We start from the raw sequence: 24,853 nt of genomic DNA, 5'->3' as shown, positions 1-24,853 counted from the left end.
CTGAACCATGAGGGTACTGGTGGCAGCACTGGTTTGTCGCCAGCCTGGACTGTTTTTCTTGGTGTTTCCAGTCCTCGTGCATGTGTGTGTTGTGGCTCGTTTGTTGCTGCATGGCCCTCACACTTGACTGTCAGTTACCATTCTTGATGAGGGCACGATCCCTTGTAAGTAGCCCGGCATGCTCTGTTTTTGATGTGACGCTCATGATTTTGTGTTTATAAGCTGTTCTGGTACTTGTGTGGTTAATGTGGTTGTTGTTCTGAGAAAATATACAGTATCAGTTTTGCTGGTTTTCCCACCTACAAAGAATGGAGAGGTCTGTAATTTTTATCGTAGGCACACTTCAACTGTGAGAGACAGAATCTAAAAAAAAAAAAAATCCAGAAAATCACATTGTATGATTTTTAAATAATTAATTTGCATTTTATTGCATAAAATAAGTATTTGACCCCCTTGAGAAACAGAGTGTAATAACATAAAGAAAATCAACTTGCAGGCTTCCAGCTATGATGTTTCTTTGCATGATGCCCAGTCAGGCCTCTGTTTGAGGCATACACAATAAAAAACATGAACTCCCCTTCAAGGTACGGTACAGTTTGCACATCGCACTGATGAACAACTTAACCTGCCAAAAAACTCATTCATTCATATACCTCATGTACAACTTCAATATGTTGTCTCTTTCGCACTGTTGTGTGGGCCGCTGAAGAGGAGGTACTGCTGGCCCACCACCAGAGGGCGTCCTGCCTGAAGTGCGGGCTTCAGGCACGTGAGGGCGCCGGAGCACCGGGAGTGGCAGCTGTCACTCATCAACAACACCAGCTGTCACTCATCATCATCATCATCCACACCTCCATAAGAGCCAGGCAGCATCTTCACCTCACTGCAGAGAAATCGTCTACCGATAAGTAAACGTCTCAGCCTTTTGGTATCATACAGTGGTAACGTTTTTACTTCTGTGCTGACTGACATTATTCTGAGTTTGCAGACTGTTTAAGTGTTACTTCAGGATCTGTACAAGCTCCGTGTGCATTGTGATTGAGAGGTGGAGGTGCTTTCCACCTTTATGTTGAACTGTTTGTTGGGTGTTCACACACCCACCATCACCTGTCTGTTCTTCCTGCCAGCAGTACCTGATCTGACAGCCGGAGGCAGTGGCCACCTGGGGACCCAGTGCTTGGTGGCTCCAGGATTGCTTCAGGTCCAGTGGAGTGGAAGGCGTGTGGGATCCCGCTCTTTTCTGGACGGGCGTCTCCTATCCTCGAGCCTGCTCACACACCACCGTAACTTATTTGACTGTTGATCTCAATTGTGTTGTCTGTTGCTCTGTTGTGCACATTCACAACATTAAATTGTTATATTTGGCTTATTCCATTGTCCGTTCATTTGCGCCCCCTGTTGTGGGTCCGTGTTCCTACACTTTTCACAACAGGATTTCTCGGCCAGCGTCATGGATCCCGAGGGGTGTCAACCATCGCTTGAACCGCCAATGGAAACACAGGGTGCACAGGCGTCAGCAGGAGGCATGTTAGGAGAGCTGCAGCAAATCTTAACCACCTTCACTGCTCGGTTGGATTTAGTAACCGAGCAGAACGTCATACTCAATCGGAGGATGGAGGCTCTCACCGCCCAGGTGGAAGCGCGCACTCCAGGCGCTGCTGCAGCACCTCCTCCAGCCGACCGAGCACTAAATACAGACATTCCAGTGGTGATTCAACGAACCCTCCCCATCCCCTGAAGCATACATAAGCCCACCGGAACCATACGGAGGTTGTGGCGAGACGTGCGTGGACTTCTTAATGCAGTGCTCACTCGTCTTTGCACAACGTCCCGTCATGTACTCGTCAGATGCCAGCCGGGTGGCTTATGTCATCAATTTGCTTCGAGGAGAGGCACGCGCCTGGGCTACGGCGCTCTGGGAGCAAAACTCACGGCTCCTAACGACATATACTGGGTTTGTGAGGGAGTTTAAAAAAGTGTTTGATCATCCCAATAGAGGCGAGACCGCTTCGACTGTGCTGCTGTCTATGAGACAGGGGCGTCGGAGTGCAGCCGAGTACGCAGTCAACTTCCGCATCGCGGCTGTGAGGTCCGGCTGGAATAACGTTGCACTCCGCACCGCCTTCGTAAATGGACTGTCTCCGGTCCTGAAGGAGCACCTGCTGGCTAAGGATGAGCCGCGGGATTTTGACAGGCTTGTTGACCTGGTTATACGGTTAGACAACCGGTTAGAAGAACACCATCGGGAGCGGGGCGAAGGGCATGGCCGGGCACGAGCCGTCCCTCTTCCTTCCAGGTCCGAAAGGGTGCCGCCGTCTCCACGCTCCACAGTCAGAGAGCTCCGTGGAACCACAGCTCCCCCTGCTGACAAAGCTATGGACACGAGCAGGGCCAAAGTAAAATCACATGACAGACAACGGAGGCTGGCTCACGGGGAGTGTTTTTTCTGTGGCTCTGATGAGCACATACAAAGAAACTGCCCCAAACGGTTAAACTACAACGCCCGCCCTTAAAGACTGGGTTAAGGGTGGGCCATAACATCCACGCGGGAAAAGCCCGTAGATCAGCACGCATCCCAGTGATGATCCTTTGTGGGGATCTTACCCTTCACACCCCAGCACTGGTGGACACGGGGTCTGAAGGGAATCTGCTGGACAGCAGATGGGCCAGGGAGGTAGGGCTCCCTCTAGTGGCACTACCTTCCCCATTGAAGGTATGGGCACTAGATGGCACCCTTCTCCCATTAATCACACATCAGACACAACCAGTGACATTGGTGGTGTCTGGAAATCACAGGGAGGAGATTGTGTTTTATATAACACCTTCTACCTCCCGAGTGATTTTGGGGTTTCCATGGATATTAAAGCACAATCCCCGGATTGATTGGCCGTCTGGGGTAGTGACGCAGTGGAGTGACACCTGCCACCGGGAATGTTTAGGATCCTCAGTTCCACCCGGTGTGACAGCTAATGAGGAGGTTAAAGTCCCCCCCCCCAATCTGTCAGCGGTGCCTGAGGAGTACCATGATCTTGCTGACGTCTTCAGCAAAGATCTGGCACTCACTCTTCCCCCGCACCGTCCGTACGATTGTGCCATTGATTTGATCCCCGGCGCTGAGTACCCGTCCAGCAGGCTGTACGACCTCTCTCGTCCTGAGCGCGAATCAATGGAGACCTACATCCGGGACTCCTTAGCTGCCGGGTTGATCCGGAACTCCACCTCCCCGATGGGTGCAGGTTTCTTTTTTGTGGGCAAGAAAGACGGTGGACTCCGTCCATGCATAGACTACAGAGGGCTGAACGAAGTCACGGTTCGTAATCGATACCCGCTGCCTCTGTTAGATTCTGTGTTCACGCCCCTGCATGGAGCCCAAATTTTCACCAAATTGGATCTTAGAAATGTGTACCACCTGGTTTGGATCCGGAAGGGAGACGAATGGAAGACGGTATTTAACACCCCGTTAGGTCACTTTGAGTACCTGGTCATGCCGTTCGGCCTCACCAATGCGCCCGCGACGTTCCAGGCATTGGTTAATGACGTCTTGCGGGACTTCCTGCACTGGTTCGTCTTCGTATACCTGGACGACATCCTCATCTTCTCCCCGGAACCTGAGACCCATGTCCAGCATGTACGTCAGGTCCTGCAGCGGTTGTTGGAGAACCGGTTGTTTGTGAAGGGTGAGAAGTGCGAGTTCCACCGCGCTTCTTTGTCTTTCCTGGGGTTCATCATCTCCTCCAACTCCGTCGCACCCGATCTGGCCAAGGTTGCGGCGGTGAGGGATTGGCCCCAACCGACAAGCCGTAGGAAGCTGCAACAGTTCCTCGGCTTTGCAAATTTCTACCGGAGGTTTATTAAGGGTTATAGCCAGGTAGTTAGCCCCCTGACGGCCCTGACCTCCACTAAAGTCCCCTTCACCTGGTCGGATCGGTGCGAAGCCGCGTTTAGGGAGTTGAAACGTCGGTTCTCGTCTGCACCCGTTCTGGTGCAGCCCGATCCCAATCGCCAGTTTGTTGTTGAAGTGGATGCCTCTGTTCCTACACTTTTCACAACACACACATTCTTTTTTCCTCTTATTGCACATTGCATTTGCACTTTTTATTTGTGTGATTTATTCAGTGTTTAGTGTATATTTATACATGCCCTACAGAGAGACTGCAGCTCAAACCAAAGTCAAATTCCTTGTATTCTGTGGATACTTGGTGAATAAAAGCTATTCTATTCTGTTCTAAAGATCTACACACATGCAGTGACTCTTTTTGTGGAGCCTCCCAGAATCTTTGTGCTGACCTGACTGGATCTGAACCGAGTTATTATTTCAAACAATTTGTTTGAACCTGGCCAAACCCATCATGTCCCAGTGGGCCCGATTCGGGTATCCACACTCTATTCTGCATAATAACGACAGAACAATTCAGTGTCAGAAATACTGACAAAGTAAATTTGCAAGAAAATTACATCTTTTTATCCATGTTTTACGTTCAGCAGAGTCTTCTCAGACAGAAATGGAATCTGCACTTTAGAATGCTTTAAGAGGATTTACTTTGTCATCTGATGGATAATAATCACATTATTCCCTTTAATCCGTTTGGGCGCAGAGAGTCAGACTCAGATGCACCAGTGTCGTGGTCTGATCAGTCCCCCTGTCTTTTATTATGAACTAATGCTGAATTTATGTGGAAATGATTGCTGTACAAAAGCTTCATAGATCTGTTGCTGAGACAGATGATGACTGGAGTGCAGTTTTAAGCAGAAACAAGGTGATAATCTGTTCATTGCTGCTGATGCTCCGAAATTACGCATGAGCAGTGAAGGCAGGGGGACCGATCAGACCGTGACACTGGCGCTCACTCTATGTTTACATTCTCTGCCTCACAACATGGCTAGGAATCATGGGTAAACACACCCAGAATGGATGGGGTCCATCCATCCATCCATCCATCCATTTTCTTCCGCTTTATCCGGAGTCGGGTCGAGGGGGCAGCAGCTCAAGCAAAGCCGCCCAGACCTCCCGATCCACACACACCTTCCCCAGCTCCTCCGGGGGAACCCCAAGGCGTTCCCAAGCCAGTCGAGAGATGTAGTCCCTCCAGCGTGTCCTGGGTCTTCCCCGGGGCCTCCGCCCAATGGGACGTGCCCAGAACACCTCTCCAGCGAGGCGTCCAGGGGGCATCCGGAAAAGATGCCCGAGCCACCTCAACTGACTCCTTTCGACGTGGAGGAGCAGTGGCTCGACTCCGAGCTCCTCCCAAGTGACCGAGCTCTCCACCCTATCTCTAAGAGAGCGCCCAGCCACCCTGCGGAGGAAACTCATCTCGGCCGCTTGTACTCGCGATCTCGTTGTTTCGGTCATGAGCCAAATCTCATAACCATAGGTGAGGATCAGAACGTAGATCGATCGGTAAATCGAGAGCTTTGCCCCCCTACTCAGCTCTGTCTTCACCACGACGGTCCAATACAGCGACCGCATCACTGCAGATGCTGCACCGATCCGTCTGTCAATCTCACGCTCCATCCGTCCTTCACTCGTGAACAAGACCCCAAGATACTTAAACTGCTCCACTTGAGGCAAGGACACTCCACTGACCTGAAGAGGGCAAAGCACCTTTTTCCGGTCGAGAACCATGGCCTCGGATTTGGAGGTGCTGATTTTTATCCCGGACACTTCACACTCTGCTGCAAACCGCCCCAGTGCATGCTGAAGGTCCTGATTTGATGAAGCCAACAGAACTACATTGTCCGCAAACAGCAGAAGCGAGATTCTGTGGTTCCCAAACCAGACCCCCTCTACACCCTGGCTGCGCCTAGAAATTCTGTCCATAAAAATAATGAACAGAACCGGTGACAAAGGGCAGCCCTGGCGGAGGCCAACGTGCACTGGAAACAGGTTTGACTTACTACTGGCAATGCGAACCAAGCTCCTGCTGCAGTCATACAGGGACTGGATAGCCCATAGCAAAGGACCCCGGACCCCATACTCCCGGAGCACCCCCCACAGGGTGCCCCGAGGGACACAGTCGAACGCCTTCTCCAGATCCACAAAACACATGTGGACTGGTTGGGCAAACTCCCATGAACCCTCGAGCACCCGATGGAGCGTGTAGAGCTGGTCCAGTGTGCCGCGACCAGGACGAAAACCACACTGCTCCTCCTGAATCCGAGGTTCGACCATCGGTCAAATTCTCCTCTCCAGTACTCTGGAATAGACCTTACCGGGGAGGCTGAAGAGTGTGATCCCCCTATAGTTGGAACACACCCTCCGGTCCCCCTTCTTAAACAGAGGGACCACCACCCCGGTCTGCCAATCCAGAGGCACTGTCCCCAAAAGCCACGCAATGTTGCAGAGGCGTGTCAGCCAAGACAGTCCCACAACATCCAGAGACTTAAGGTACTCAGGACGGATTTCATCCACCCCAGGAGCCTTGCCACCGAGGAGCTTTCTAACCACCTTGGTGACTTCGGCCTGGGTAATAAGAAGAGAACTTTATTTCTTGAACTCTGCCACAACCCATGTTAATCCTGTTTTTGAACTGTGACTGTGTGAGACTCCAGCGTTACGAGTGCATTCCACTCACCCACTGTGTTTTCTTCCTTAGTTCCTGGTTGCAGAGGTGAGCGTCCCACCTGGCCCTGGTCTCAGAATCCTTTATTGACACATTCCTTCAAGACTTGGCTTGGGATACTGCAGCCCTATTTTCACTGCTAGAGGGCTGACCACTCTCCATACTGCAGGCACTCCCAGTGCAGCTATTTTTGTTTATTTATTATAAATAAATATCTCTGCCTTTTGTACTCCTCTCCATGTCCAGCTCCCTGCATTTGTGTCCATAGTCTGAAAAGGTTCGGTTCCACCTGAATCCCTAATCTTAACACCAGGCTTTCAATGACTTGCTATACTCAGCCATGAGCAGTGTGTCCAGCATGTGATGAAAGCATTGAACTTGCAGAAAGATTAATTTATGTTGGAAGTGAAATTTATGTCTGTGGGAGCTCAGCTTGCGAGGCCAGATTTGGGAAAGCTTATGGAGTCCTGAGATTGCTTGTGAGAGGTATCTGGTGATATCGATAGAACTGCTCATTTGAGAACAAGTCTTCAGTGTCCTGGTGCTTTCAGTCTGACATGCCAGTGATGGTTGGAATGACTATGAGTCAAATGAGCAGTTATTCAGGGAGACTCAGATAAGGTGTACTACTTGCATTGTGAGGCAGCATCAGCTATGAAAGAAGAGCCATGTGGCCTGCTTCCCTGTGCTTAATCCAACACACAGGTGCCACAGGAGCCAAGCAACTGGAAAATGACAAGAAGAGGAATATGGGATTAACCGGATATCCATCTGGGTGGTCCCTAAGCAGAGCCCAGTGATTGGTAGTGTATTAAGAATATTTATTACAGTTATTTATATCAAAACTGGGCAATACTTTCTCTTTTCATTTTTTTTTTTTCAAAAACACAAGCCTGATTTACATGTAGGCTTATGCTGAGATCCACTGCCCGGTGAACAGACTTGGCTGACGATTGGAAAGTACGGGATGAGCTGCTTAGTCTGCTGTCACCGCAACCCAGACCCGGATAAGCATCAGAAAATAAATGAAGGAAGGGATGAACAAATGAATAAACAACTAAATATGTTTCTTCAAATTTCAGGATGTCTGTAATTCAAGATTGATCCAGATTTGCTTGTATAAAATCAACAGTATAGTTTTCTCCCTTTCTGAAATCATCTAATTTTAAAACATATCATATTGAACATTACAGAAGGGTTCCACAACATGGCAGAGAAATTTGCAGTTTTCCTCAAATCACATTAATCTGACATGTGTAGACTGTCCAAAGGACTGCAGTGAAATTTTATGTGGTTGAAAAGTCAGAAATGTCACGTTAACATGAATACATAGCTTTTAATTTGGCTTTTAATATGCTGGTTGTTTACAGTTGTATCAAGAAAGCTACAAAAACCTTGAAGCCTTATAACCCTCTGTTTTACCAATTCTGCCACTAGATGGAGCAAATGTATGCAAATAATGACTAAACGGAATTCCTTTTACTGAATGAAACATGATAAAAGCAACAAGCTTCATTAAATTAAGATGAATATTTAAATGTGTCACTACACTACCTGAACTGTCAACACAAGCTTAATCTTCACTGTATTGACATAACTGTGATTACAGTTTGACAGCATCCGCTCAACCATACAGAAGTGTGGTTGAACTTTTTTTTTAATCATGCACCATCATGATTACTGAGAGTGACAGTTGCTATCAAATTGACTTGATAAGAACACTCAATGTACAGTATGTGGTCAGCACTTTAAGCCTCACCGTCCAAAACATCCACAATCAAGTCTATAAGTACTGCAGTCGTGCTTATACACACACACATCCATTCAAAAATAGAAAAAGTACTCTCCATAGTACTCCTAAGCAAATCTCTCTGGAGTACACTAAGAAAAAAACAAAACATAGAAAAAGTTGTTTCCACCCAAATCCATGATCATCTGCAATTTTCCAGCCTCTATGAGAAGTTTCAGTCAGGGTTTCGCTCTGCCCACAGCACTGAGACAGCCCTGGTCAGGGTCACCAATGATTTGTTGGTGGCTTCTGACCAGGGCTCTCCATCCCTTCTCTTGTTCCTGGACCTCTCGGCCGCCTTTGACACTGTAGACCATACCATCCTTCTTCACTGAGTCCAGCATTTCATTGGCCTTTCAGACACAGCACTCCAGTGGTTTCGGTTCTACCTGACTGATAGAGCTGAGTACGTGGCCTTTAGGGAAGCCAGGTCGAGGCCCCACATTGCAACCTGTGGGGTCCCCCAGGGGTCGGTCCTTGGACCGACCTTATTTTCCATCTATATGCTCCCCTTGGGCCACATCATCAGCAGGCATGGAATATCCTTCCATTGCTATGCTGATGATACTCAGCTCTATGTCAGGTTGGACCCCACTTCTTCATTTTTCATTCATACCGTCACTGCCTGCCTGGAGGAGACAAAGGTGTGGATGAATGACAATTTTCTCCAGCTAAACAGCACAAAAACTGAAGCCATTCTCATTGGCACCCCACATCAACTGAAATCATCCCCCCTCAAAGTATTTTCATTCTCTGGCCACAACATTCCATTATCAACATCTGTTACAAACCTGGGAGTCCATTTTGACCCCAACTTTTCATTTGACATCCATATCCAGCATATCTGTAAGACAGCATTCTTTCATCTCAGGAACATCTCCAAACTCCGCCCCTCCCTGTCGTTTTCTGATGCTGAGAGGCTGGTCCATGACTTTGTCTCCTCCAGGCTGGACTACTGTAATGCACTCCTCGTCGGGATCTCTGGGAGAAATTTACAACGTCTCCAGTCCATTCAAAATTGTGCTGCCAGGATCCTGATGGGGGTGCCCAAAACTCAACACATTACTCCCATCCTCAATAAACTCCATTGGCTTCCTGTTAGGTTCAGGGTGGAATATAAGATCTGCCTCCTGACCTATCAGTGTGTCTACAGCGGTGCACCAGTGTACCTCAAAGAACTTCTGTCCCCCTATGAACCCATGAGACGCCTCCGCTCAAACAACAGTCACCTCCTCCAGGTCCCCAAAACCAAGCTCCACACAACACAATGGGGGACAGAGCCTTTCAGGCAGCAGTACCACGCCTGTGGAATGCCCTGCCCATCCACCTGAGGGCGCCACAGTCAGTGGACTCTCTTAAATCAAATCTTAAAACGTTTTTATTTCAGAAAGCTTATGAATTATAGTTGCTAATTTTAATTGATTTTAATTGATCCTAATTTTTTATTTTTATTGTTGCTGATTGTTGTTTTATGCTTCTGTCTAACGTCTGTGGCACTTTGAGATTTGTTTACAAATGTAAAGTGCAATATAAATAAAATGTATTATTATTATTATTAAAACATGTGTTGTTGGTTTTTATGTTACATGAACGTAAGTCTAACATGTAGCTTCTACGATATAAAATCAAGTTTTATGGGTGAACACACTCAAATCATATAGTTTTAACATAACATGCAACAACTTAAAATTTAACTTGCTCAGTGAACATAAAAAAATATGGAAAGTATTTCCACCCAAGTAAAATGCATTAACGTAGCCAGAAACAATTTTGCTGAGTGACCTGCATGTAAATTTGTTGGGTCAACGATGAATTTGCATTACTATTACTTAATTACCATGGGTTAGGCCAACTAGATTTGTAAGGGTAAATGTAACAAAAAAAAATGGTAAGTCCCTTTGGCTGCTCGCTTGTTTGTGCTCAGGGTCGCCAAAGCAAATCCAAGGTGGATCTACATCTGCAACTGTGTTGATCCAACACAGCAAAGTTAAGTTGACATGTTTGTAACTGCACTATTTTAAAAGTAGTTGTAACTACTTACAGGGCAGGGATGGTGGCCAAGTGGTTAGTGCTCTTGGTTTCAGTATGAAAGGTTCCCGCTTCAAACCTCACCCCTGCCACATTTCTCCACGTAATGTGGAGTTGTGTCAGGAAGGGCATCTGACATAAAACTTGAGCCAGAATCAACATGTAGGTCCACTTTGGTTCTGCTGTGGCGACCCCGAGAGAAAACAAGGGAGCAGCCGAAGGGACTTACTTTTTTATTTTTGTTACATTTCCACTTACAAATCTAGTTGGCCTAAACCATGGTAACTGAGTAACAGTAACAGAAATTCATCATGTTAACCCAACAAATTTACATTTAGGTCACAATTACCTTTTCAAATCTAGTTGGCCTGAAGCATGGTAATTAGGTAACAGTAATGCAAATTCATCATGTTGACCCAACAAATTTACACTTAGGTCACTCAGCAAAATTGTTTCTGGCTACATTAACACATTTTACTTTGGTGGAAATACTTTATATAATTTTTTATGTTCACTGAGCAAGGTTTTTTTTTTAGTGTAGGCAGTTCTTAAAATATGAAGGACCACAGAAAAAGGAGACAAGTGAGGAAAGCCACAAAGACACCGATGACAGCTCTGAAGGACTTTGGCTGTGATTGGAGAAAATCTGTAAAGTGCCAATTTTGTCTGTTGTATCACCAGTTTTAGAGCTTCATGGTGGAGTGGAACTAGAATTTCAGCCATAGTTTGCCAGAATGCACATGGGAGTCTTCAGCCTGCAGTATAGGGGGGCAATTGAGAAGTTTCTGAGCCTGACCCAGAAAAAGTAGGATTTGATTCTTCATCTTTTACATTCTGAGAAACCAATATTGCGCACAGTGAATCTAAAGTTCATACATTATTGAGAAATGTTGGTAAAGATGGAGAACCACACCCTACTTTTCCTAGGTCAGGCCCAAAACATCTCAATTGCCTCTTGTATCTTTGATTTATTTTCTTGTGTTAAAAATGCTTCTCTGTTCCACTCCACCATGAGACTGTGACTGATAATACAACAGACAGAAGCCCACAACTATTTGAGACTTGTCATGGGTGTCTTGCTGGCTTCCCTCACTGGTCTCCTTCTTGCCATCACTCAGTTTTAAAGAACTGCCTCCTCTAGACAGATTGACCATACAGTAGAATACTGTTTGTATTTCTTAATGATTGATGTAAATGAAGTCCAAGACATATTCATTGAATGGAAACTTTCACACATCCACACCCTGACTTGTTTAAAGAAATCTGGCTGTAAAGTGATTATTTGGATTCACAATAATGGTTATATTTCGTATGCCCAATTACTCACAGGCTCGGAAAATGGAGGGACTGTAATAGTTAAATAGTTAGACATTTTTGTTAAACCTCCCGAATTAAACCTGAAAGTTCATAATAGAAGCACATCTTGATTGTACTGAAACAAAAATTCACTGACCAGGCATTTATGAAACTGACTACGACTGTGTATAACACCTACTGTATTCAATACAGGAACACTTCTCACTAATTATTAAATTCCATTAGATCAATGAAAGAGTATGAAGCAAGAAACAGATATGACTTGTGAGAATATTCCTTTGACAGTTTCTGTGTGAAACCCAAGGCTATGACTCAGCCGTGTCATCACACTGCGCATGACTCAGAAGGCCTAAAAAATTTTTCCAACCTCTAGTTTCAGTCACCGTTGATGATGTCATCATGCTTGAGTTTTATGAAACAAGTGAATGCATGTTTATGCCTGTGAGTGACCTAAAAGGATAGTGTGCCAATTTTACTATTTTTAAGGTGTAAAATACACAAACACAAAATAGACAGCTAAATTATATAATTCTACTAAGAATTTTTTTTATTTTAATTCAATATTAAGACAAGTCTTTGTCATAACACATTCCAACTTAACAGACTTGTAAATAATAAACAGCAACTTCATGAAGCTAAGACTGTATTGCTGCTGATATTGTGTCAGAGAGGTGCTCAGTCAGTCAGTGAGTTTTTTTGCATTTCTATTAATTTAAATGAAGGTTACATAATATTAGAAAAGTCTTCAAATATAATGCAAATCAATATAACACAAAGCAAAAACAAGTGTTTTACATCACCTTTATTGCAGAGTAGTTGTACAAAGATGTCTATTTTTCTGTACTTTGATTGTACATTCCCTGATTTCTGATGTGAACTTCCAAACACAGTTGGTATGACATGTTTTATTTTTTGTATCTTCTTCTGACTTTTTTAAATTGCAGTAAAAACAGTTTTTATCATACTTGTGCTAAACTGTGGAATGATTTACCTGTTTCTACCAAAATGTCACAGAGTAAACACTCTTTTAAGAAAGTTGTTAAAGCAATTTTTTTTTTTTTTGTCACAAATTTTACTCAAGGATCGGAACATTTTTGTGTATTCTTAGACCTATTTCTACCTGTGTTTACTAGTATGTTATAGACTAAACACCCTTGTAAGAAAGATTTTTTTTATTTTACAAATTTTAGTTAATGACTGCAATGATTTGATCTGTTTTAGACCTATTCTGCTAACCATTAATTTGTTTATCGGGCTTTGTGTTCTCAGGGTACAGGACTACTTTGTGTCCCTAGGATGAATAAAAAGCCTGCGGGTCAGAGAGCTTTCTCTTATCGTGCCCCTGTTCTGTGGAATGATCTCCCTGCATCAATAAAACAGTCAGATTCTGTTGAGACTTTGAATTGCAGACTTAAGACGCACTTATTTTCCCTTCATATGGCTAGCATACTGGCATAGTATGTTACTATGTTTTTTACTCTTTTAAATTTATTTTATTAGGAAACGGAGCATGCCGTGGCCTCAATTTGATCTAAATTCTGGGTGTTTTAGTGAAGCTTAGGGCTAGTGGCCGGCGATCACCTTAGTATTTCCTCTGTTTTTCTTGTTGCTTAATGCTGACAAAGTACACTGTATTTGTTGTCTTTCTGATGCTGCTTTTTTTTTTTTCTTTTCTCTCTGTTTGAGGTGCGGCTCCATCCAGAGATGGGTGTGGTATATAAATATACATTATAAATATTGTAAATATACATTGAATAGTATAAAGTGGATACATGCAGACTACAGAAATAGTACAATGGTAACACAGAATGCATAACAGCATATTAAATAATAAACTGTTGAAAGCTTTTGCTTTAGTCTGGCAAAGATGAAATGGCACAAAGAACTAAATGCCACATGTAAAGAAATGTGAATGCACCACTTGAAACTATCTGCCTGGCTGTCCACAGCTCTTTTGTTTGTTTGTTTGTTTGTTTGTTTGTTGTTGTTTTATCACCCCCAATTTAAATTCTGGAGGTGGGGGGATTTTAAACAAACCAACAGCAACACAAATACATTCAAAACCCCTTCAGCCTTTCTCCACCATGGTGATAAATTAACATAAATTACACAAATAAAGCAATAACAACAGCAAAACATACTTTATGTAGAAACAAAGGGCTGTTGTTGAGGTGTTTCACAGATATTTTCAGGTCAAACTGTGGAAATGTATGACACATTGCATAATAATAATAATAATAACAACAACAACAACAACAACAACAACAATAATAATAATAATAATAATAATAATAATAATAGTTCTCTGTTTATCGGTCCTTATCCAGGCGCCCAGTTTCATCAATGTACAATAACAGACATAAATAAGACTTTATAAAAATGATTATTTTTCTGGATCTGCCTCTGGTTCAAAATTCAATCAGCTGTCCAGTGAGCGAAAATCTGGTTCTCTACCAAATGTTAACGAGTTCAGTTCTATTCATTTTTAGATATCTTATACAAGTAAAACCAAAATATTTCGAGACGATACCACCAGCCGTGCGCGAGACCCAGTTACATATTCCAAATATGGTCAAAGCGGAAACAAGGTGCGCTCGTTTTTTTCCCCCTCCCTTTGTTTATCCACTACGCAAATTAGAATGACGTCGTGAGACGCTGCCTTATATAAATTTAGAACATAAAACCTATGCGCCAGTTTGATTGCGGAAGTCAAAGAAGGTGTATCGAAAGAACTTATCTTTATTGCGGGTTCTTTGGTGCGAGTGAGTTTCTGTTCAAACAGGTTTGACCCGGTCTTGCTTGCACCTTTGTTTATCCGCGTCCTTTTTTTTTTTTTAAATTTCTTCGACCTTTGTGCGCGACGGAGTGATCGAAAGCCAACGTAACAGGACTTTTTATTTTTCCTCATTTCACCATCAAAATGTGGATTATTGTGGTTCTGGCCGCCCTGGTTGCGGTAGCCTCCTCTCAGAGTTGTAAGTAGTTTTAAACTTGTTTTTGTATGTGAACTAAGTCGCGCTGAGGCCTCCGCACACAAATCAGGGACTATTTCCGTGATTTATATATTTAATAGAAAATTTTTTAAAAAGCTGTCAGTGACTTGAAACACAACTGTGTTTCAAAAGCTGTATTGCCCTGTTTATTGGGGGTTGATTATATTGTGAAAATAGTTCTTGTGGAGTGGGGGTTGGGAGCCATTGTCTCACCTGGGATCTGTTGAGAGAAACGAACCAACGCCCAGGTGTTAAACCTGTTTGTCGACCTGCTCCATTTGGCCCTTCGTTTAATAGTTGCATACAATTTTGCTCAGTGTTTAATTGCAATATATTAAGTGGTTGTTGGAATAAAACTAAGATGTGCAGTACAGGAAGTATTTCTAACAGCATATGAAGTTTGCCAAATGGTCTGAAATTATGTTCCTGTTTAGGTTCTTGTAGGACTATGAAGTGGGCCACCTGTGAACCTGATCCATGTGTATGTACCCTGTTGCTCGGTAACAATGAGAAACAAGTGCTGAACTGTGACAAAAGTAAGTGTTGGGGGGAAATGTAGTTAGACTTGCTGTTGAGGCAGACGGCTCATACAGGTCAACATTTCTTGGCATCCATTAATAATGAGCTTTTCCCCCCCCCCCCCCCATAATCAGTGGTCCCCAAGTGCTTCTTGATGAAGGCTGAGATGTTTCGACTGAAGAAGGGTCAACGTGCGGTAGGAAAACCAGTAGAGCATGCTTTTGTGGACAATGACGGCATCTACGACCCAGACTGTGAGAGTGACGGCACATTCAAGGCCAAGCAGTGCAATGGCACCGACACATGCTGGTGCGTTAACAGTGCAGGTGTTCGTCGTACTGACAAGGGAGACGCCAACCTCAAGTGTGAAAAGCTGGTCTACACACAGTAAGTGATCAATCTTTAACTGTGGGGGGATTTGTCTACCCCTTACAGTATTAACTCTAATGATTCTTTTTCTTTTTTCTTGACAGCTGGCTTCGTTTTCAGATGAAGCACAAAGAACTGCCAAAGGCAATTGATCAGTCAAAGCTGAAGGAGTAAGTATAAAGCATCTTAATTGTGACTAATTGTCAAAGCTCTTATTCATAGTTGTCATATCTTCTCATTGCAGTGCCATTGCAAATGCCATAAGCGAACGTTATGACAACTTTAACAAGTCACTGGTGGAAAATGTCGAGGTAAGAGACTGATAGTATGTGTAAAATTATGTATAAACTGGTTTACTTTTGATTATCCAGAATACTACTGCAGAAGTACATCAAATTAGGCTGTTGGGTGTGAAGGTAAACAATGTCTTTGCTGTGTGTGCCCCCCCCCTTCAGTATGACCCTGATGGTCGTGTGATAGTGGTGGATGTGAAGAAGGAAATTGGGGATAGGACTACAGATCTGACCCATATGGCCTACTACTTGGAGAAAGACGTATGTTGACACCTATTCAGAATGCTGGGTATAAAAGAATTCAAAGAAGCTGATGATCTGTTTGCATCTTGTAGATCAAGGACCTGCCTCTCTTCAAGGACCAGGCAAAATTTGAGCCTGCTGTGAATGGTCAAAACTTGGCCATGGAGGATGTCCTGGTGTACTATGTGGATGAGGAGCCCCCAACTTTCACCATGAAGGCACTGACAGGTGGAATCATCGCTGTTATTGTAGTGGTGGTGCTACTTGTGGTTGTCGGCCTGCTTCTCCTGGTGAGTGTGCCTGCCACACCTCCACTTCTTCTCAAGTTTGTTGGAAACTTTAATGATTGCTCATGACAATACTTTTTTTGTGTAGTTCTTCTTAAATAGGAGACAGAACATGCAGCAAAAGCAGTATGCCAAAGCAGAGGTGAGGGAGTTGAAGTTTAATATATATATATTTATTTATTTATTTTTGAAGTGAAAGTTACGATTTTTACAGCCTTCTCTTTTTATTGCAGCCAAGAGAGATGGAGGCCATGTGAAGTCTTGAGAATCTGAAGAGTCAGCTTTGCTTTTTGGATAAACATGCTTGCAGTGGGAGTGTGCCTTATTTTATTTTTAATTTTTTTTTTTTTTTTTTTTTAATACACTCGAGGATTACAGATTGCTGAGGAAAATCTAGGTTGCGGAACTGCTACTACCACACTACTCTTTTTTTTTTTTTTTTATTTATAAATTGTGCAAAGTCATGAATTATACAGTCTGTATTCATGAAGTTGATTTTAATGTTTAAATTTGTTCTCAGTTCTGTACAGTTTGATGTATGTATACATGTTTTTAATAAAATTGACTTTAACATAGTGGCTTGTTTTTGAATGCAGGTGCCTTGGTTGGAGTAGACAAATGTTTGTAATGTGGGGGGGGCTGGAGGAAGCCACTGTACGCTGCCCGCTTTAACAGGAGACAAATTGTGCAGTAATGCAGCACAGTCACTAATGCTTGAATTACTTAATTGGGGGGGGGGGGGGGAGTGTTTTAATGGTACACATCTGTAAAATGAGCTATGCTAGGATTACTAAATGTGGCAGCTTATTTCTTTCTAAAAAATAAACGTACTTCTAGATATCGAAATAACTAAAGCATTTTATTGCTGTGATCACCATACTTTAATATCTTTCACACCATATGCAGAGTTGTTTTAACAGTGGCACTGAATGTGGCATGTAATCTCAGCCAGTGTTGTGACACCCACATAACTGGGTGGGGCTGTAGCTTGTCTGAAACTGCAATCAAGTTAAACCTGTTCACCAGGTTCAGTCTTGCCCAAATACATTGTAGGGACAAAACATGAGGACTAAGTGCAAATGTACTCAAACTAAAGTAGTAAGTTAAGGTTTGGCCTTTAAACAGGTAGTCAGTGTCGCAAGGAAGCCTGTTTCATTTTCCTTAAAATGAGAACAGGCAACACTTCCCTATGAAATGTGCACTTCTCTTCCGCAAATGTGCCGTTGCGGTCTCCTGTTATCTATACAGCAATTTAAAGACAAAAGTGCTTTAGTTCTGCTGCTCCTCTTCCTTGTGAAACCAGTGGACTGAGGGTGTGTTGTGCACCTATTTGCAGGTTTTCACCACGTCAGTCACATCTGCACCAATTGGAAAGCTGTTTGCTTGTTAAAGGGGAAGGAGCCATAGGAGTGATTAGGGCCTGTGTGTCTAGAATTATAAATAATAGTGACTAGTTTTCCAGGTGGTACTGTTTTGTGTGTGTTTCTATTTTATTTTTTCTCTCCTGTTGATCGTGTGGGTAGAAAAATTACAAAACTTGTTTCTTGGTGTGAAGTGCTGCTCTCAATGCTAAGTGAACATATAATCCAGTCAGGTTTTGATTGTTCACACTTGACAAATTTAATACTGCTAGTTACTGAAACTAGTTTAAATCTTTCAAATTATTACTGTTCACACATCCTCCTAATGGCTGTAATTCCAAAATGGCTAACATATTTTGTTAAACCCCTTGATTGGAAGCTGAAAGTCTACATGACAAACTTGGATTTCAGTTTCATTGTGGTGTACAGAAGCAAAATTACAAAAATACTTATGGACCTTGCATACTTTTGTCTGGTTTGAAGGTGTCGCTTCTGCAGGAATGGAGTTTTTCTTGGTCTGCAACCTCACAGTCCATCCCTGTCCAGGGCTCTAGTGATTGGTTGGTAAGGTTAGACCTTACTTGTGTGAAGCCCCTTGAGGCAACTTTGTGATTTGGCACTATATAAATGAAAATAAATTGTCTTCTTTGAGACTACGATTAGTGACTTGGCTAAGTCATTCACTGGTGTTCTGTGGTCTTTAGACTCATCTCTCACTAGTTTTCTTTTTAGAGTCTTTTGTTTTCTACCTCTTCCAGGTTTGTTCTGCATTGTGTTGCTGTTTTTGAACTTGATATTTCTCACTCCAGTTCGTGACACAATGGAAACATGGTAATAACTACTACTTCTCCTGCTTTGTGACCATCAACAATTGTTTTCTCAACTCTAAACTGATTTTTTTTTTTTTTTTTATGTTTTCTGGAGTGAGAGCGCAAACCCTGACTGAAGTTTTAATACTGTCTGAATTGGAAGGTAACCCTCAGTTTGAACTTGATTTTACAACCTTTAAGCTTTATAAAGTTAAAGCACATCATTACACAAAGGTGGTTTGTGCTATGGCTCAACAAAAACATCGGCTCATAAAGGACCTAATAATTTCAACCTTAGTAGTTTTTAAGTTTTTTGTGAAATAATTTGTAAAAATCCAAAATAAAACTCGAATGATGAGATATGACGTGTTGAAAATTCGTTACTCTGTTTAAAAAAAAGCACTTCATAGGGGGGCTAATAATTCTGTCCTCATCTGTAAATGCAGTTTATTACATGCAAATGCAGAGTTTGATTTTTCCAGTCTGGTACCTAAATCTTGCACGTGACCTGGATTTGTTGAGGCGCAGCCTTTTGCTGATTTCAGTTATTCACACCACCAGAAAGACTGTTTGTACATAATTAATGTTTCACAGCTCTGTGAGCTGTTCAGTAACTAAGAGCACAGAGTGCAACCATCTCTCTACAAAACCAATGTTCCTCTTTCACAGTGCATCTTATTTCAACCAAAACCAGATCACACAACATGTTGTCTGAGCTTTAACAGCATATAACATATTTATTTTCTGGACTCTAAAATCCTGAAGCTTGTTTACCAGTTTAGCATCCTTCTTTCACTATACTGCTTAATATCCTCAACAATATTAAAGGTTTGAAAGATTCTAGCTCTGATTAGAGTCTTAAAGTGTGATACAGGAGGTAGGAGAGTAAAAACAAGCATTTCATGCATTTCTTCTGAAACAGAATATAAAAACCATGCTCTTCAAACAGCATCTGAACAAAAGGAAACATAAGACACGGCACAGATTAATGTGGCTTTTCACAACGTCAACTCAGTCAACAAACCGTGTTGATGTTTCACCTTTGAATTTTCACTTGAAGAAAAACGCACAACAGACAGACCATATCCTGGGAGTTTGTTGGACAAAGACTCCAAGACGCTTTGTAAAGCTCAAAGCTGCACTTTGTGGCTGCTACACTGACCTGGAAAAAACTATTTCATCACATCACATCACCTGTTAAGAATGCTTCATGTGGTTCCCAATGTCAAACATACAGTGCATCCAGAAAGCATTCACAGTGCTTCACTTTTTCCACATTTTGTCATGTGCCTTATTACAAAATGGTTGAAATTAATTTTTCCCCACACCGTTCTACACACAACACCCCATAATGACAATGTGAAAAAGTTGGTTTTTTTTAGATTTTTGCTAATTTATTAAAAATAAAACAACAAAGAAATCATGTGTACATAAGTATTCACAGCCTTTGGCATAAAGCTCAAAATTGAGCTCAGGTGCATCCTGTTTCCACTGATCATCCTTCAGATGTTTCTGCAGCTTAACTGGAGTCCACCTGGGGTAAATTCAGATGATTGGACATGATTTGGAAAGGCAAACACCTGTCTACATATAAGGTCCCACGGTTGACAGTGCATGTCAGAGCACAAACCAAACATGAAGTCAAAGTTATTGTCTCTAGACCTCCGAGACAGGATTGTCTCGAGGCACAAATCTGGGGAAGGGTACAGAAACATTTCTGCTGCTTTGAAGGTCCCAATGAGCATAGTGGCCTCCATCATCCATAAATGGAAGAAGTTCAGATCCACCAGGAGTCTTCCTATAGCGGCCATCTGTCTACACTGAGCGGTTGGGGGAGAAGGGCCTCAGTCAGGGAGGTGACCAAGAACCTGATGGTCACTCTGTCAGAGCTCCAGCATTACTCTGTGGAAAGAGGAGAACCTTCCAGAGGGACAACCATCTCTGCAGCAATCCACCAATCAGGCCTATATGGCAGAGTGGCCAGACGGAAGCCACTCCTTACTAAAAGGCACATGGCAGCCCACCTGAAGTTTGCCAAATGGCACCTGAAGGATTGTCAGACCACGAGAAACAAAATTCTCTGGTCTCATGAGACAAAGATTGAACTCGGCGTGAATGCCAGGCATCATGCTTGGAGGAAACCAGGGAAACCAGGCAGCATCCCTAGAGTGAAGCATGGTGGTGGCAGCATCATGTTGTGGGGACGTTTTTCAGTGGCATGAACTGGGAGACGAGTCAGGTTTGAGGGAAAGATGAATGCAGCAATGTACAGAGACATCCTGGATGAAAACCTGCTCCAGAGCGCTCTTGACCTCAGACTGGGGTAACGGTTCATCTTTCAGCAGGACAATGACCCTAAGCACACAGCCAAGATATCAAAGGAATGGCTTTAGGACAACTCTGAATGTCCTTGGGTGGTCCAGCCAGAGTCCAGACCTGAATCCGATTGAACATCTCTAGAGAGATCTGAAAATGGCTGTGCGCCGGCGCTCCCCATCCAACCTGTTGGAGCTGGAGATGCTGCAAAGAGGAATGGGCAAAACTGTCCAAAGATGCGTGCACCAAGCTTGTGGCATCATATTCAAGAAGACTTGAGGCTGTAATTGCTGCCAAAGGAGCATCAACAAAGTACTGAGGCAAGGGTGTGGATACTTACTTGTGATTTCTTAGTTTTATTTTTAATATATTAGCAAAATTAAAAAAAAACAACTTTTTATGTTTTCATTATGGGGTGTTCTGAGTTGAATTTTTAGGGAAAAAAAAAGAATTTACAACATTTTGGAAAACAGCTGTAAACATCACAAAATGTGGAAAAAAAGTGAATGCTGTGAATACTTTCCGGATGCACCGTATTATTTCCATTACCCTGAGCAAGTGTGTTCAGCCAATCAACAGCTGGCGCAGGAGAGAGGGAAAAAAGAGAAGACTTTTCCCCGAGGGCTGACACTGGGAACCACTCTTTGTAGAGGTGAACCATTGAAAGCAGAAGTACTCCTGATGATACACATGGTTACACAACATGTCTGTTATTTTATTCCCACATTTCAGAAGGTGGGTTTGAAACAGTGTTTTTAGAGTCAGAGGTCAGAGCAGTGTGGGGGCTTTGCTGGGCCGTCCCAGAGCTGGTGGTGATTTGCTCCTCAGCTCTTTGCTCTTCAGACTGACAGGCTGAGCGACCATCAGGGCCGGCGCAGAGAGATGGTGTGCGGCCGCCTTCTGCTGATGAGCACTGTTGATGAAACTGGAGATGAGGAGGGTGATCTCCCTGATCTGTTGAATAACAAACAGGAAGTCAGCGTGTGGACGCAGTCTGCAGGGACAACTGACTGTAAATTCACTTAAAGAGCCTTGTTATTTTCTTTGTTTTTGTCTGAACAAAGCACAACATAATATACAGATAAAGAACAAACACCAAAAGTTACAGCAGTGTCCTCTCTTAATCTAAACACACAAAGCTCCTTTGAATGTTGTATTTTTTAAATCATGTTTGGTCTTTGAGAAGACAGGTTTTATTTTTCAGGGCATTTTGAGAAAAATACAGTATAAGTTTGCTTGTTTTTCCTTCCATCAATGGATCAACAGGAAACCTTTAAACTTTAATCAATGAAACTAATCAATTATGAAGTTACAAACTGTATTTTCAATAAATAAACAAATAAATAAATAAATAAATTTGATATCTTTGGTGGTGTACTGCCCAGTACACAAAAAACAAATGCAACCTGTTTATATATATATATATATATATATATATATATATATATATATATATACAGTAGTGTTCACAATAATACGAGTAGTAGTGCTATGTGACTAAAAAGATTAATCCAGGTTTTTGAGTATATTTCTTATTGTTACATGGGAAACAAGGTACCAGTAGATTCTGACAAATCCAACAAGACCAAGCATTCATGATATGCACACTCTTAAGGCTATGAAATTGGGCTATTAGTAAAAAAAAGTAGAAAAGGGGGTGCATAGTAGCATCTGCTGTTGACGCTACAAACTCAAAACTATTATGTTCAAACTGCTTTTTTAGCAATCCTGTGAATCACTAAATTAGTATTTAGTTGTATAACCACAGTTTTTCATGATTTCTTCACATCTGCGAGGCATTCATTTTGTTGGTTTGGAACCAAGATTTTGCTCGTTTACTAGTGTGCTTGGGGTCATTGTCTTGTTGAAACACCCATTTCTTGGGCATGTCCTCTTCAGCATAAGGCAACATGACCTCTTCAAGTATTTTGACATATCGAAACTGATCCATGATACCTGGTATGCGATATATAGACCCAACACCATAGTAGGAGAAACATGCCCATATCATGATGCTTGTACCACCATGCTTCACTGTCTTCACTGTGAACTGTGGCTTGAATTCAGAGTTTGGGGGTCGTCTCACAAACTGTCTGCAGCCCTTGGACCCAAAAAGAACAATTTTACTCTCATCGGTCCACAAAATATTCCTCCATTTCTCTTTAGGCCAGTTGATGTGTTCTTTGGCAAACTGTAACCTCTTCTGCACGTCTTTTATTTAACAGAGGGACTTTGCGGGGGATTCTTGCAAATAAATTAGCTTCACACAGGCATCTTCTAACTGTCACAGCACTTACAGGTAACTCCAGACTGTCTTTGATCATCCTGGAGCTGATCAATGGGTGAGCCTTTGTCATTCTGGTTATTCTTCTATCCATTTTGATGGTTGTTTTCCGTTTTCTTCCATGCGTCTCTGGTTTTTTGTCCATTTTAAACCAATGGAGATCATTGTAGATGAACAGCCTATAATTTTTTGCACCTGTGTATAAGTTTTCCCCTCTCCAATCAACTTTTTAATCAAACTACGCTGTTCTTCTGAACAGAGTCTTGAATGTCCCATTTCCTCAGGCTTTCAAAGAGAAAAGCATGTTCAACAGGTGCTGGCTTCATCCTTAAATAGGGGACACCTGATTCACACCTGTTTGTTCCACAAAATTGATGAACTCACTGACTGAATGCCACACTACTATTATTGTGAACACCCCCTTTTCTACATTTTTTACTGATAGCCCAATTTCATAGCCTTAAGAGTGTGCATATCATGAATGCTTGGTCTTGTTGGATTTGTGAGAATCTACTGAATCTACTGGTACCTTGTTTCCCATGTAACAATAACAAATATACTCAAAACCTGGATTAATCTTTTTAGTCACATAGCACTACTATTATTCTGAACACTACTCTCTCTCTCTCTCTCTCTCTCTCTCTCTCTCTCTCTCTATATATATATATATATATATATATATATATATATATATATATATATATATAAATCACACAAGATCACCGAAAGGAAAATATGTATTTCCAAAAGTAAAATTGGTCATACAATCCATTTCTTTGTTATTTATTTATAAATATGAGGTTATTAACTGGTCTTTTGTTATTTTTAATGTTGTGGATACAATAAATAAACCAAAAAAATATTTTCAAAAATTTGCAGGAACTACACACACACACACACACACACACACACACACACACACACACACACACACACACACACACACACACACACACACACACACACACACACACAGAAATATATATATTTATATATAAAAATATGCTCAACAAATTTACAGGTGATCAAACAGACATGGACTCTGATTCTCTTTTCAGCATGTATTAGTAGAAGCACTGTAGTGTCCATTTAAAATCCAGTGTTTGTTGGCCACTGGTAGCTCTCATTGCTTATTTGTTTTGCAAACTGGATTGACCACATCCACAACTGCCACTGTGTTCGCAACACGTGATGCCATGGCATCTGAAAGCTGCAATTAGCATCGGAACTGTCTTTAAAAAGTTAATAATAAAACTTAAAAGACAAAAACCTATTGCCAAAAGGTTCCAGGCTGATTGTTACTTGGCAACCCATATTTTTATAAACATTATGCAGGTCAAAACCAAGATTCTGAGCCTATTTGACTGTCAGACTCCTTTCACATCACAGTCTGGTACTGGTTCTGGAAGTCTCACTCACCTTTGAGGTGTCCATAGCAAACAGGTGTTTCTCTGTAGGTTTGTCTTTGGTTGTACTGGCACCAGTACTTTGCCCCACCACCAGCATGAAGTCCTGTTTGCAGCCTCCAAAAGTCATCAGGTTCTTGTAAGGGTGGCACACCAGTGGTTTCTAAAAAAAAGATGGACAGTGACTGCAGGTCACCAGACGTCTAAACATAAATATTAATATTTGTGTGCAACATTTCCCCTCAGACATTGAGGTGAAGCATCCATTAAAAAAATCCC

General features: G+C 42.4%; 3 protein-coding genes across 4 annotated transcripts in view; 1 reads left to right on the top strand and 2 right to left on the bottom strand.

Annotated features, from left to right (window-relative positions):
* The window catches only part of si:ch73-105b23.6 (fibrillin-2), a 97,972-nt gene extending 89,279 nt beyond the window's left edge, over nt 1–8,693 (bottom strand). Inside the window, exon 1 of the mRNA XM_034184393.1 lies at nt 8,579–8,693. Coding sequence (XP_034040284.1) covers nt 8,579–8,693 — 115 coding nt within the window. The remainder of the gene's footprint in view (nt 1–8,578) is intronic.
* A 5,676-nt stretch (nt 8,694–14,369) lies between these two features.
* Nucleotides 14,370–16,969, top strand: epcam (epithelial cell adhesion molecule). The gene is made up of 9 exons (XM_034185345.1): nt 14,370–14,669; nt 15,122–15,223; nt 15,341–15,593; nt 15,680–15,745; nt 15,820–15,886; nt 16,031–16,129; nt 16,204–16,401; nt 16,487–16,540; nt 16,632–16,969. The coding sequence occupies exons 1-9, from the start codon at nt 14,615–14,617 to the stop codon at nt 16,653–16,655; spliced, it is 918 nt and encodes a 305-aa protein (XP_034041236.1). The 5' UTR covers nt 14,370–14,614; the 3' UTR covers nt 16,656–16,969.
* A 4,339-nt stretch (nt 16,970–21,308) lies between these two features.
* The window catches only part of plekhh2 (pleckstrin homology domain containing, family H (with MyTH4 domain) member 2), a 113,623-nt gene continuing 110,078 nt past the window's right edge, over nt 21,309–24,853 (bottom strand). For both annotated transcript variants that reach the window (XM_034184853.1, XM_034184852.1), the window contains exons 29-30: nt 24,588–24,737; nt 21,309–21,838 (exon numbers count right to left, since the gene is read on the bottom strand). In XM_034184853.1, coding sequence (XP_034040744.1) covers nt 21,653–21,838; nt 24,588–24,737 — 336 coding nt within the window. In that variant the 3' untranslated portion in view covers nt 21,309–21,652. The remainder of the gene's footprint in view (nt 21,839–24,587; nt 24,738–24,853) is intronic.

This window comes from Thalassophryne amazonica, chromosome 13 (assembly GCF_902500255.1).
Source record: "Thalassophryne amazonica chromosome 13, fThaAma1.1, whole genome shotgun sequence".
NCBI lineage: Eukaryota > Metazoa > Chordata > Actinopteri > Batrachoidiformes > Batrachoididae > Thalassophryne > Thalassophryne amazonica.
The sequence above is the reverse complement of the archived record's forward strand: the minus strand, read 5'-3'. Positions and strand labels throughout refer to the sequence as shown.